The 14,506-nt window shown below is 37.1% G+C and overlaps 2 protein-coding genes across 11 annotated transcripts in view; one reads left to right on the top strand and one right to left on the bottom strand.

Annotated features, from left to right (window-relative positions):
- Positions 1-576: 576 nt before the first annotated feature.
- On the bottom strand, positions 577-3,887 carry LOC100853077 (uncharacterized). 2 transcript variants are annotated; one of them, XM_059738576.1, is made up of 3 exons: positions 3,527-3,826; positions 2,311-2,922; positions 577-1,152 (listed from the first exon to the last, which is right to left on the bottom strand). In XM_059738576.1, the coding sequence occupies exons 2-3, from the start codon at positions 2,774-2,776 to the stop codon at positions 1,106-1,108; spliced, it is 513 nt and encodes a 170-aa protein (XP_059594559.1). In that variant the 5' UTR covers positions 2,777-2,922; positions 3,527-3,826; the 3' UTR covers positions 577-1,105. The 2 variants fall into 2 exon arrangements, with proteins under 2 accessions (XP_059594559.1, XP_003635478.2); XM_003635430.4 differs by having other exon boundaries at positions 2,311-3,887.
- A 4,254-nt stretch (positions 3,888-8,141) lies between these two features.
- LOC100855017 (mechanosensitive ion channel protein 2, chloroplastic) overlaps positions 8,142-14,506 on the top strand; it is a 31,908-nt gene continuing 25,543 nt past the window's right edge. For 4 of the 9 annotated variants that reach the window (XR_009466223.1, XR_009466226.1, XR_009466225.1 and 1 more), the window contains exons 1-2: positions 8,142-8,473; positions 10,332-14,471. The gene's annotated coding sequence lies outside the window, so the exon portion shown is untranslated. Of the gene's footprint in view, positions 8,474-10,331; positions 14,472-14,506 lie in introns of those variants that run through there. The other 5 variants (XM_059738574.1, XM_059738571.1, XM_059738570.1 and 2 more) reach the window with 2 other exon arrangements.

The following is a 14,506-nucleotide window of genomic DNA, read 5'->3' as shown; positions in this document are numbered from 1 at the left end:
GTGACAACTATTTTGTATTTCTTTAAAAGATAAAATTAATACAACAAATGTATTTAATAAAAATAAAAATATTTTTTAAGAAAATTATATATTACTTTCTATGGCTCAGAACAGTGAGAGGGGACTTCACATTATCCATCTGGGTATATGCAAAGATCACAAAATACTGTAGAAGGAAAGCAAAAACTAGGGTAAAATGATAATTTCAAATCACCACACCATGAATTTGAAGTACGCTTCTCCCTGTGGGCAAAGAGACAGATAACAAAGGCAGATAGAGGCTAGAGAAAGAATAAGAACTTTGGTTGATTAAAACCAATTTTTCTCCAACACTGAAAATTTTCAACCTTTTCTTTTGCAGCTTTTGGGGAACCAAAGCCTGTTTGATTCTCAGAAGAAGAGAGAAAATTGCTTAAAGCACCCTGCAAAAAGGGAGCCATAAAGAGAATCAACGATGAACAGTTTATATAGGAATTCAGAGAAACAAAGAAACGTGAGGCTCAAGTCTTGGAAAACAAAGAAAAGCAAAGAAAAGAAATAGAATACTATTTGGTTAGCATGAGGAATGTGCTTAGCTTGAGAACAAAACTAAAGCAATTATATTTTCAAAATGTCAACCAGACCATGCCTTTGGAACATATGCCAGTATAGATACATAATACATAGTTGAGATAAAAAAGGACATTTTTAAGGAGGAATTTGGTCCTTCATTGACTAGTTAACAGAAATTTATTTACAGGAGAGGCTAAGTCAACAGCATAGACATACTAAGTGTATTCACAGAGTTTTATTTACAGTAAAGAATCTGCATTGTATTTCAGGGTACTCAATGCGCTAAAGCATGGACGGGTGGTGCAGGATATGACCTGCACTGGAAAATAACTCTTTTCTGAACTTGGATGATTGTCCATCCTCAGCATTTCTACTCAAGATGCCGATGCAAAAGTCTAACAAAGTCTTCTCTCTTCCAACTCTCTCACCCTCTCCCCCTTCTATTTTTTTCCTTTTAGTTTTTTTGTTCTTTTTTCATTTTTAATATAACCGATCTGGTTCTTCAAGTGGACTGCAAAATCAAGGGTCATTCAAGGAATGACCAGGAGCTTCATTAATTTTGAAGAGAAGAGAGCCACTGCTCCATATACTTCTTGCCCTCTGCACATTCAACCAAAATACAGGAAACAGCTCAGCATAACTGACAAATTTTACTCCTACAGAAAACAATGAAAGAAGAAGGTTTCCCTTTAATATAAACACAGCATAATGAAATCATCCTCACACTCAATTTCAACATTACTTAGTCTAAAGACACCCAAAAAAAAGGGCACAACAACAATTACAGTGGCCTTAAGTTTCCAGGAACAACTTGGTCATATCATGTCAACTGAACTTCCTTCTTTTAGACCCTTAATAGAATGAAAAATGTCATCCAAAAAAGGAGGTGAAATACGAGACTACAATTTTAATAGTAGTAGAGGGTTTTCTTGGTGATAGTGACTCATCTGTATCTCCTCTGCAGCTAGCAGATGTCACAGTGATTTTGTTATAGCAGCAACTTGCATCAACTAGGTTTGTCAGGGGTAGCTTGGTTTATTAAAAGGCTCAAAGCAGAGTACATCAAGCACAGGAAATTGTGTCCCGCATGTATTTGGGTCATTGAACCACAGGAATCATCATAGATTTGACAATCACTCTGGGTTTTTTTTTTTTTTCTTGATAATAGTTCCCTTATAAAAGTATGATCCAGCTACAGATAAGATGTTTTTAGCAATAGCTCTAATGGAAGAGATAATCTAAAAGCAATGGGATATAGGATACCCTCCCCCAAAACAATGGCTGATATATCTAGATTTTTTCATCCTCAAACAAAAGGCAATAAAAAATTCCCAGCTTTCATGGTTGAATAGAAATGATAAAACTGTAAAATGGAGATTAAAAGAATGGGGACTTTTAAGGTTAAAAGAAGCATTTGATTTGAACCAAGACCATGCACTCCCTAGAATAAACATGAGCACTACAAGCATATACCATTTGCCCTCATTTTGCATCTATCTTTCAGATTTACAAAAAATCAAGGCATAAAAGGCCCAATTAAGAGCAGAAAACTTCTAGCTGCAGCTAGAGTAGCCTACAGAAGTGAGAAGGTGAGTTCCAAAAGTTTTAGTTAGATGGTAATCATAAAAGCTCATATGCAATCGAGTAATTAATAAAGATGAAAACTACAGCTACATGCCCAAAAGCAAAGGCAAAAAGTAACAAGTGTAAAAAAAAAAAACGAAGGGAAATTAAATTTGCAGATACAACCACTCTTACCAGCAGAGTACTCATTCTGGAGATTCTTGATGGCGCTCAAAAGATGGTCATTTGGATCCTCCACCAGCTCCTTGCAACCATGTCTATAGCAAGGTACCAGCACCGCAAAAGTTCTATCAGTCTCATCGTCACTCAGGAAATCAGGTGCATGCGGTTCTAACCACCCAATAGACCAGTCCGAATCATCAGATTCAGAACCCGACAAGCAAACACCGTCAGATGGTACCAACACAACATCATATTCTCTGTCAATTCTTCTTTCTTCCCTACTCTGCCATTTTCGCTTAACTTTTCTTGAAGATGATGTTACATCCGCCCTCTTAACCGATGGAAATTTCACAGTATCATGCTCCCTCAGACCTAAACCCCAATCAGGTGTAGAGTTTAGTGAAGACCCATTAGAGACAGGCTCTTTATCTTTTCCACCCCACATCCACCAAGAGATACGAGGAAAAGAGACGGCCATTTTTTCGGACACGGAATGACTAGAAAGCAAAGATTGCAAAGTTTTCCGGAGAATGACAGGGAACCCACAAACTATCTGGAGCAAAAAGAATTGGAAGCTGAAAAGGGGATGAAGTTGCAAGTGGTTTCTGCCTGTTGCCGTAACCACTATATTAGGAAACAATCAATACATTAATTATAATTAGATCAAGTAAGGAAGATATAATTTCAACCCAACAAATCACTAATATCAATTATAAGATGAAAAAGCGAAATCTCAGAAAAAGCCAAATCATCACCAAATAACTACAAACAATCTATGAAGAATCCATCACATAGATTAGTTTTGGCCCTTGCACAACGACCCTTCTTCTCAAACATGTCACGGGATATCCACTATAAACAGAAACCCAAGAGGATGGAAAACAAACAGAAAAAGAAATCCTACTTGCACTTAATCCAACTCCAAAAATCACCTAGTCCAATTCAAATTACCTAATTCAAACACTAAATGTCACTTCAATGAACTCAAACAACTCAAAGAAATCAGAATCAGGCACTCGAATGATTCATCAGACACTTCAAATTCCTCAAGAACACACACAGATAATCAAAGAAACTCGTGACGGCAAAATCCATTACATCAATGGTCCAGATATCAGAATGGCAAATCCTTGCTCAGTCCTCATAATCTAAAATCTGAGGAAAAAAAATCCGATTTTTGAAACAGAGAAACCAAAGAATACTAGAATGGAGACTTTCGGGCCACAACCTTGGGGATTTCCCGAGATTCAGCAGAATGAAACGGCGATACCGTCCTTTATATCACCGGACCACCCGAAACTTTTCACCGGGAAAATAAAAACCCAAACTTTTGGGCGTAGAGTGAAAAGCTCGGGAAAACAACAGAGGAGGAGTCCGAAACCCTAGTTATCTGTCTCCCATTTGTCTCTCGAACCCCAAGAGGCAGTCCGAAATCAAGTAAGAAGACGGTGGGGTTGTGGTCTGTTATAAGCATACAGATATTTGGGATCAAATCCAAGGGCGGAGATTGAGAGATGGGAGTGTGGATCATCCCACCCAATCATTTCATTCAATTTCACAGACCTTGGGATTTGGGTTCACTAGATGCTAAATGGGACATCTTTGTTGACGTGGGCTTTCATCAGGTCCAATCATTGCCTGAATGTGCGGTCCACGCATCCGCCACGTGTTTCCTATCATTGTTCTCCAATTTTACAAATTAATTTTAAATTCCTCCCAAAATATCATATAGTTTTCATTTTTATTTTATAGCTTGTGTAACGCTACAACCCTATAAGGCTATATAACTAGGCAGGTTTCCAATAAGTCCAAAGCTGATTTTTATTTTATTTGAGGTGTGGGCGTGGTGTGGGGGGGTCCTGCGAGTCTGGCACCCAGGAACCTCGGAACAGGGTTGGACTCTTCTCCTCAACCCTACCCCACTCACTTTCTCTCCTCATTTTTCCTCTACTTGTTTTTGTTTTTTGAGCATCAAAATATTGATTCTCTTTTTAATATCAATAACAATACATTCATCAAAAGTTAATCAAATCATAAAAATTAATTTACCTATATCATATCTTTTTAAACGTACTTATGACAATTTGGTTCAATGAATAATAACATTGAATTTTTAATGTAAAGTAAGATAGTGTTTGTTTTTCAATCGAATAAAAAAAAACCAAAATATTTAATTTTTTCTATTCATTTAAAAATAATCTATTGACTCATCCAATATAATTAAAGTGAACTTATTATCAATAGGTTCAGTTTAATTACTTTGGATGAATTTAACATATTAATTTTAGTTGAATAAAAAAAGTCAAATATTTTAGTTTTTTCTATTCAGTCAAAAAACAAACATTACCTAAGTCAATATTTAAAAAAAAATTATTAATAAAAATAAATAAAATTATTAAATACATGAAAAATCTTTTAATAATAATAATGGTTACACCCTTTGAACCACACTCACTTCCTAACTATTAGAAAAATGTCATTCGGATTTTGATTTGTGAAAGTAATTTTGCTTTTGTAGTTTTGTAGATTTTGATGTCCCAAATCCTCCTCTCCACCACATGCTTTATCACTAAAAATGAGAAAGTTATTATGAAAGCTTCCAATTCTCTATTTGTCATGACCCTGTTTGATGACACCAACACAAGCTTAGTTTTTTATTTTTTTTTCTTAATCCTTATCATAAGGTCTCATAAACCCATGATGAGGGCCTAGACTAGATACAAATTCCCCTAAAAATACCCAAAAATAAAAATAAAAAATAGAAGAAAATGTTAGATTTTGGGACCCATATTGATTTCCTAGTTAGTGGAGATGAGTTATTGAATTATACATGTCTTTATGCCACCTCTGGCACATTAAAGCTAGGCTTGCCTTGTCAGATGCGGTATATATCCTGCTTCTTTTGATGGAAGCTCCAAAAAATTTCCATTATTTCTTTGCTTTTTCCTCCATTTTGAATCATTCTCCCATGTGTAATTATGGCTTATGGCTTGTCCTCTCATATGTAGAATCTTTTGACTCTTTCACCTCCAATGGACGACACCCTAATTGCAGGCTATGTATATGTATGTTATTACCATAGCATCCTACACATTGGTGCAATACCCTTTTCTTTTAAAGTTATTTAATACAAAAGTAGATTTGAAAGAGCAAAAGGCAACACTTTCTCTGATCCATCGTCCATCTCTTCCTTCTCTTCTGATTTGGTTAGCATTAACATTTTCATACAACCAACTAGCGTCTTCTAAGTTCTAACTAGGGTTTTTCTGCAATTAAGAACATCCCATCAACTTTTAGAATTCCAAATTTTCTAAACGGAGAGGATTGTAGGAGAAGCTACATTCTATGGTGGACATGGTTGAAACAAGTCCAAACGATCATGCATGTACACCAAAAGCTGTCAACTCCGACCCACAATTTCTGACCATTGAATGATACGTTTCTTTTGTCAATTAATGCAGACATCTTCACGGGGCCCTCTCTTGCTTTTAATTAAGCTTTGTGGTGGGAGGACTTAGGAGGAAGAGTGCAAATTGGGTGCAAACTGCAAAGTGAAAAAATATATATATATGAAATATGCCCACTTGTGAAAAAGAACGGGAATCAATGAAGAGAGGCAGCCAAAAGTTGTGTGATGAATGCCCACTTGCACTGACCATGAGGTTGGTTTATTGAACTTTTCCTCCTAAGCTTTGGCCACTTCCATGTGCCTCATACCACCGAAAAGACAAAAGGAAATCATACATTCCTTTTACTTTCCTTTATATTAAGCCAAATGGGAGAGAATCACTGGTGGGTTGAGAGGATTGACCCCTGAATTTGGGATTTAATTAACGATTTCTGTAATCAAGACACTGTTACAACCCTTTCATTGACATGAAATGAAATTTCCATGCAATGATGGTAATGCATACAAAGAAATTAATCAAAGCGGAGACCCCCATGGTCCTACGGAGCTTGTCTGTTTTACATGATATGAATTATGTGCGTGGTTTCACATGGCAAATAGTCACCGCCGGAGCCAGCTAGGTCCGGGGCCAAGTGTCCCCACTCAAAATTTTGATGCCTTAATTCCCAGCCATAAGATCTGAAAAAGATTATCTCAAGACCCTCTAAAAAAGAAAAAACAATTAATAAACCTTCAACCACATCCCCAATACTATGACTTCTCTTCCCCTAAAATCATAAAAAAAAGATGTGGAAAAATTTTGATATCGAAAGAAAGAAAGTCATCCAATGAGTCTGGAACTGTTTTTAAGAATAAGAAATATAAAAAGCACGTTTAATAATCAAAATCTATTTTTTGTTATTAAAAATAAAAAAATATAGTGTTTTCAAATGATAATTTTGTTTTTATTTATTTTTTAGAATTATTTTAAGAAATATTTGTATAAACATGTAGAATAATTAAAAATAAAACATTAAATATAAAAATTATTTTTAAAATATATTAAAAACATTTTAAATTTTTAATTAAATTTTTATTCAACACAAATTAAAGAACAATTTTTAAAATTTATTTTCAGAATTGTTTTTAATACAGTTATCAAACATGCTCCTAACTCCCGTTCCCATTGAACATATGTTTTGTGTGTTTTTTATTATTTAAATATAAATAAATAAACGATGTTAGTATTGCTAGCAACGGAGCCTAGGGTTTTGGTGGGATAGATAAGGGTAGAAGAAGAGTCCCAATTCAAAGCATTGTCAAATTAATAGAACATATCACATTTAATAGCCTAGTTTTTCTAAATTTAAATATACATCACATGGAACATGAATCAGTCTGGCAGAACATTCAGAATGTGTACTGTACATTAAAGCCACCATGACCACGACCCGTCTCTCTCTGTGGGCGATTGTCTATGTTGAAAAAGGGTAACAAAATTTTCATTAATAAAATTTCCATCCTTGTCTCAATCATAAATAGATCAACCAATAATCCACTTTCTTTATCTTTGCCTGGCTATCCACTTGATCATTCAAGTTACGGTGAAAGAGACTTCTTGCCCAACCCAAATCTTCTTTATATGTATATAGGTTGTATAAGAAGATTTCATGGTATGATAAAGCTTCAATTTTACAGCTATTCCATCCATTCATGAGGCATAAAAGGACAAATCTCTTGTTTTCTTTTCTTGGCTCCGAAACCAATTGGCACATGGGTGCATTGTACACAAAATGAGGGGAACAAAGAGCGTGAAAAACCACATGGGGTCTGAGTGTCTGAGTCATTATGCGAGCGTGGAAGGCCAGACCCAAACCCCAGCTCATGGAGATAGAGACATATGTGGTATCCATAACAGTGGCCTAGACCATCGCCCAGGCACATCAAAAATTTAAAAGTATACAGAGAAATGGAGATGGAGACAAGGGGAGGGGGGGAGTGTTTAAAGGAAAAGAAAAGAAAAGAAAGCCTGTGGTTTGGAGACATTCAGGGCTTTGTGCGGCACCAACAAAAGGCCATATCAATTCTGGATCATGGGTGTGGAGGAATGACACATGATTCAGTGGCGCTGCCATTCCTGGCATCGCCTAATAACTTACGGAAGTGATGTGACTTGGTTTTAGGTTTCGGCCATATCTTCTTCCCTCGCAAGTCTCCTTCCCATCATTACCTTCATGAAATCATTGGGCCATTCGCCAATCGCCATACCTTCTACTTCAATCTCTTTCTTCTAAAAACTTAATTCTCAACCCAGCCCATATAGACAATTTTTATCCCACATCTGCAACCCACTGTCTAAAGGTTTCGTTGAAGCAATATATGAATAGGTTTGATTCAAAACTTAATTGGTATTATCAATAAGGTATAACCACAAATTACCGGCCTTAAGAAAGGGAATAATGTTGACGAGCCCCTGAAATGTAGAAGCCCATTATAACAACAAAAAGAACGGGGTTGGGCCTTGGCCCAATCCAACTTCCATCTCCAACGGCTAGTATTGTATTATTCCAAAAACAACCCTCAAAACTTTAGAAAAGATGGAAAGAAAAAAGGGAGACCCTGTCAAAAGATTTCAAATCTCAAAAGCCTTCCCCACCCTCTCAACGGCTCTCTGCAACCACTTTCTCATTTTCCTCCGTTTTCTGTCTATCAACGGAAACTGAAACCATCCAAATTTGCTATGAGTCCAGTCCCTCATTGATGGTGGATCCCTAAACTCGCTACCAGGTATGTTCTAACTCACTTTTGGTTCATTTTTTCCACTCTGTTTGGCTACTGGGAAAGCTCAAGAAAAGCAAAGAAAACTTCAAACCTCACAACAGCCACTCCAATCCTATTTATTTCCATGGGCTTTTCTGGAAACCAAACGGATCGTGGTTATTAAGCCTCTTCGTTCTCTTTCTCATGAGGTTCTTGGTCAGTGAAGTCGCCAAATGTCTCTTCCGCTTTACATGGTTCTAGGGCTTTTATTTTATTTTATTTTTATTTTTTTTTGAGTTAGTTTAAATATTTTCTTTTACATTTTTAGGGTTTTTGGAATAGATTTTTTCTTTTTAGATTTTGTGTTAGCCCTCTGTTTGCTTGCCGAGAAATCGAGTGGGGGAAAAAGGAAAAATATAAGTTTGAGCCAATTAGTTGTGTAGTTTGTTCAAAATAATGAAAAATCTAAGATTTAAACTTTTGGTTCCTTTAAATTTCCCACATTTACTCTTCAACCAAGCTCAAATTCTCCTTCTGGTAATGTGTTAATGTTATTGTAGACTCAATTAAGCTGATAAGTTGTGTTATCTCAGCTCAGTGGTGGTTTTAGTTATTTTGGGTTCAAATAATGAAACTATAGGTTATAGTTTGTTTCCTACTTTTTTTTAGAAATTAGAAACCAAGAATGAAGTTTCTCATCTCAATATGTCAATATGGAAGTATGACATTTCTGATGCTAAATTTTTGCTTATTTGAGTTTTGAATTTCTTTGTGATTGAATGGTTATACCAGCACCCTAGTATTCCATGAGTTTATGCATCTAGAATATCGCTTGATTGAGTTTGGAATTCATGGGGACTTTTTTGTTTTGCTCTACTTATTGAAATGATGTTATTAGCCCTGGCTTTTATGTTTTTTCCTCGGGTTTTTAGAACAATTTTTTCCCCTCTAAATATTTCTTTCCTGATTATAGGTCTTGTATGATAGAAATTTGTGTTTGTGTTCCTTGCTTCAACTCATTTTCATAACTTATGCCTCCCACCAATGCAGGAATTACTACCTTGTCATATTTTTGTGGTTTCTAGTTTCTAAGATTGTAATAACTGTTCCCAATTCCAAAATTTTCCGGAATTTTTGTCAGTACAGAAATGTTAATCGATCCAAGAAAGAAAAAATTGAAAAGCATATGCTTTAGGAAAAAAGAAGAAGAAGAACCTTCCTTTCTTCTAGATTAAAATGACATCCATGCATGCTTTTTCTTCTGAATTAAAAATATTCAAAACATGTGATTTTTTTTTTCTTCCAAATTTTAAGAGAAAACAGGCAACTTTTTGCAAAGACATGTTACTTTTTCCTGCATCTTCTGAAAATGGAAAGCAAAATTAACTTAAAAGAAATGAAATTGATTTCATGAAATGCCAAAGTATAATGTCCCATTTCCAACTTGTATTGCTGGAGGTGCATTGTGAGTAAACTATCTGTTATCACTTCCTTTGTCTTTTGTTTGGGTAGAAACATTATTTGCCCTGCAAAGTGGGGAGATGACCCGAGGAAATATGTTTTGGGATTAGAAGAATATTGTTAGGAGTGATGATTAAGACTGAAAAGAACCATAGTTTTGTTTTCATCCTAAGAATGATTATTATAGGAGATTGAGAAGCTCATTTTGAACATCTGGTAGTTGTCCCCAGGTACAGTCAGAAGGCAGATTTTCATTAATAATTCGATCTATTTCATTCTAAATTTGATGGCACCAAATTTTTTTATGTTCACTTATTGGTATTTTAGTTCCAATCGCCTTTGCAATTTGTTATTTGAGTTGATTCTTTAGATCAATTCCATCATTACATCTTGTTATATTTAATTGATCTCTATATGCTAACAGGTATTGTTGCCAACCCACATTGAGAAGCACAAAAGATGGAGAGAGTGTGTGAAGAGCTAGATGAAGCTAAGGCTGAGATTGAGAAGCTGAAGGTAGAATATCGGAACAAAGCTGAATCATCTGAGAACTTTAAGAAGGCGTACAATGAGCAACTCACTAAACTCAAAGAATTAAGTTCAAAATTCAATCAGCAAACTCAAGAACTAAATGAGAAGTCAGAGGAAGCCTCCACGGCAAAACAAAAGTATGAGGAGCTCAAATGTTGTTTGAATGAAAAGGAGTCCATTATCAAGCATCTGAAGGCTGCAAATGATAAGCTTCGAGTTGATTGCGATGAGAAGTTCTGGAAATGGGAAGAGGAAAACAGGAAGCAGGTTTTGGCTTTAGATGAGGCAAATGAGAAGAACATGGATCAAGAGCAAAAGATTCATTTTTTCAAGGAAGAGATTGAAGGCCTTAAAAGACTTTTATCAGTTTCAAAGAAGAAGTGTTTGGAAGCAGAGAAAAATGCCAAAGCATCTGAAGAACTGAGACAGAGAGATGATATGTTAGTCAAATCAGAGGAGCAATACAGGAGGGTTGAAGATCAGCTCAAATGGAAGAAGGAGCAGTTCAACCATCTTGAGGAAGCTCACGAAAAGCTTCGAAACCAATTCTGGACAAGTAAGAAAGAGTGGGAACAGGAGATATCTACATTGCTGGACAAGATTTGTGCCCTGCAGTCAAAATTGGATTCTCAAACCCGAATCTCTGAAGGCCTTCAAAGACAGTTACAGATGTGCAACCAAGCTCTAGCTCAGGAAGAAAGACAGAGGAAGTATCTGGAAATTCAACTTTCTGAATCTAAAACTTGCTTTGAGAATGTGTTTTCTGAGTGTCAGGATGCAAAATCAAAGATCGAACACTTGAGCATTCAAAGAGATAAAGAAATTGCAGCTCTGAGAAATTCACTAAGCACAAAAGAAACAATCTACAAAGAAGCAGATTTCAGAGCAAGGAAACTAGAGCAAGAGAATCAGGACCTGCTGATATCACTCAAAGAACTCCAGGAAGAACGGATTCATGGAGCAGGAGCTTCTTCATCTCTGGCAAAGTTGCGCAACAAGCTCAAAAGTTTGGAGCACATGCACCGAGACTGTTCGGAAAATCTCAGAGCCAAAGAAGCTCAATGGAGCTCCCAACAGGAAAAATTGACTAGTGACTTGAATGACTACATGTTGAAGATAGAGAGTAAAGATGCAGATATAAAGGAGCTTGGCTTGGAGTTGGAAGGTTGCCATTCTTCAATAATGCAGTTGAAGTCACAGAATGAGGAGCTGAAACTGAGAGCAACAAAATTGGAGAAAGATAATCAAGAGTTGCAAACGTCACTTGAAGAATTACAGGAACAGCAGATTCATGAATCGGGAGTGTCTTCTCTAGAAGGGCTTCAAAACAAGGTTGAAAGTTTGGAGCACATGTACAGAGATTGTTCTTCAAATCTCAGAGCCAAAGAAGCCGAATGGAGCTCTCAACTGGAAAAATTGACAGGGGACTTGAGTGACTATAGGTCAAAAGTGGAGAGTAAAGATGCGGTTATAAAGGAGCTCAGCATGGAATTGGAAGGTTGCTATTCTTCACTTGTGCAGTTGAAGTTGCAGAGTGAGGAGGCTTCTTTGATGGTATTGGTGTTGAAATTGGGGCTTTCAGAGGCTCAATTAAAGCTTGCTAGCGAAAAGGATGAAATGGCCCTGCAAAACAAAGAGAGGGAAGAGAATGTCTCTCATCTCATGAACAAGTTGGAGATGAAGAGTGCTGCCCTGGTTAAAGCACAGGCTGATATAGAAGAAGAACGTGAGAAGGTGGCGGCACTGTTGAGGAGGGTTGAGTTACTGGAACTCATCGAACAGCAGCAAGTACTCATGCAGAAAGAGCTTGAGAGGCATAAAGAAATGCTCGAGGAATCATCCAAATATCAACTTCACCTAAAAGGGCAAGCTTTGCAGATGGAAAGCAACTTAAAAGCAAGACTAGAAGAAGCTTGTGATGACTTGGACAGAGCAAATTCTGAACTGGTTAAAGCCCAGGCAGATTCTGAAAAAGAACGTGAGAAGGTGGCATCACTGTTGAGGAGGGTTGAGTCCTTGGATCTTGTCGAACAGCAGCAATTACTAATGCAGAAAGAGCTTGAGAGGCTTAAAGAAATGCTTGAGGAATCATCCAAATATCAACTTCACCTCAAAGAGCAATCTTTGCAGATGGAAAGTAATTTAAAGGCAAGACTAAGAGAAGCTTGTGATGCCTTGGACAGAGCAAATTCTGAACTGTCTGAGAAAATTTGTGAAGGAAGTGAAACTGAATTTGAATTGCAGATATGGAAATCAATTGCTGACCATTTGAAAGCTGAACTTCAAGAGAATCTGGAAATGCGTAAATCAATAGAAGCTTCTCTTCTTGCACAGATCGAGGTTGAGGAAACCCTCAAGCAAGAGAGAGATGCCCTTATTATTGCATTAGAAGAGAAAGACAGAATGATAGATGATTTTCAGCGACAGATCAGGTCACTGGATCAAGAAATGAAGGCAAGAGAAATTGGAACTGCCAGTTTTGCAAGAACGGAGGCAGTGATGGCCTTTGAGTCGGAAAAAGAGATCTTTCTTCAAACCACAAAAGAGAAGGACAGGATCCTAGAGAAACTCCAGGAAGAGATTGAGAGGCTGGAGCATGAGTCCCTGCGAAGAGAACTAGAAGGTTCTCTTCTGGCCCGAATAGTCACAGAGAGAACCTTTGAGCTTGAGAAGAGTAATCTTATCCAGCTGATGGAGGAGAAAGAAGAGAGAGTGGAGGATCTTCAGAAGCTTGTGAGGTCATTGGAGCAAAATTTTAATAGCTCGATGATTTCTTTTTCTTCACAACTTGTGCAGAAGCAAGCAGAGATTAATTTGGTCCATGAAGCATGGGAGAAGATTGCCACAGCTGAGATTCTTGCCCAGCTAGAAATTGAAGAGAAAAAGGTGATGATCATGGAGCTGGAGGATGACATTCATAGCATACAGCAAAAACTGGAATTCCAGGAAAAGTCATTGTCTCATTCAAAACAGCAAGCATTGGAGATTGAAGCTGAACTGGAAGCAAAACAATTGGAAGTGAAGAAGTTGACGACTGAAATGGAGACAAATTGGAGTAATTCAGAGGGCCTGGTCAATGAGCTTGAGAGCAAAAATAAAAATTTAGTTGAAGAACTTGCAAAGCTGTCATCAGAAAGGGAAAACCTGTTGGGCTTTATTGGAGACATGTGCGATGGGATCGACAAATTCTCCTGTGAAGACATGCAGCTCACAAGAAGCTTGGAAAGAATAATGCATACTTTTGATACCTACAGTCCAGGCAATGAATTGAAGAGGAGGGATGATGACACTCCCTTCAACCCTAACAAAGAAAACTTCAGCACTCATCTGTCTCCCACGCTGAAGAAGTTTGAAGCCATTCCTGATGAAAGATCACCATTCAGAGAGGTCAACAATTAGTTGCACAATATTGCCGTGCCATGTAAAGAATGGTTAATTTGTGGCTGTATCTTTGTATATGACCTATTCATTCATGCATGTATGATCATTTTCCTTATTATTCCTGCTAATCACGATTGACAACAAATTCAGATTTGGTCTTTTACTTTGTAATGGGCTACCTTTCTACTTTGCGAGTATGTATTGATTTGCATTGGGAATATTGCTGCAAAATTTTCTCTCCCTCTCTTTCCCTCATCTCTCATATGCTAATATGTATATACATATATATATATATATATAAAATGTTTTTTAAAAACAAATTCCCTCCATTAGGCTTATTCCCGATATACACGCAACGACGGAAAAGGCAGACGGAGTAAACGCAAACGTTAGTAGAAAAGAACACAAAAACGGCGACACCGTTTTTCATAAACGGCACCGTTTTTCATAAACGGCGCCGTTTAGAACCGTAGAAACTAGAAACTTGGAAGGCAACCGCAGGACCACTAACACCAGGCAAGAAATTGAACCCCCTCACCTCGCAAGTTATCATCCTTCTCTTTCTCCTCCATGGAAAATCCGGTTTTCGTTTTCTGAAGCTCTGAAGCCTAGGGTTTTTCGTCTTGTTGTGTTTTGCCCTTTTCTTTATGAGGTATTATTTATCTGATTCTCCGTTCCAGCTTTCTA

Source organism: Vitis vinifera, chromosome 7 (genome assembly GCF_030704535.1).
Source record: "Vitis vinifera cultivar Pinot Noir 40024 chromosome 7, ASM3070453v1".
Classification (NCBI taxonomy): Eukaryota; Viridiplantae; Streptophyta; class Magnoliopsida; order Vitales; family Vitaceae; genus Vitis; species Vitis vinifera.
Note: the sequence above shows the minus strand (reverse complement) of the source record. Positions and strands in the feature narration are given on the sequence as shown.

Bases quoted from the DNA above. Each gene is read 5' to 3' on its own strand.
- LOC100853077 (XM_003635430.4), bottom strand. From the start codon at position 2,776: ATGGCCGTCTCTTTTCCTCGTATCTCTTGGTGGATGTGGGGTGGAAAA. The intron at 1,153-2,310 runs GTAAGAGTGGTT...TTGAATGTGCAG, and splicing joins CCAGAATGAGTACTCTGCTG to AGGGCAAGAAGTATATGGAG.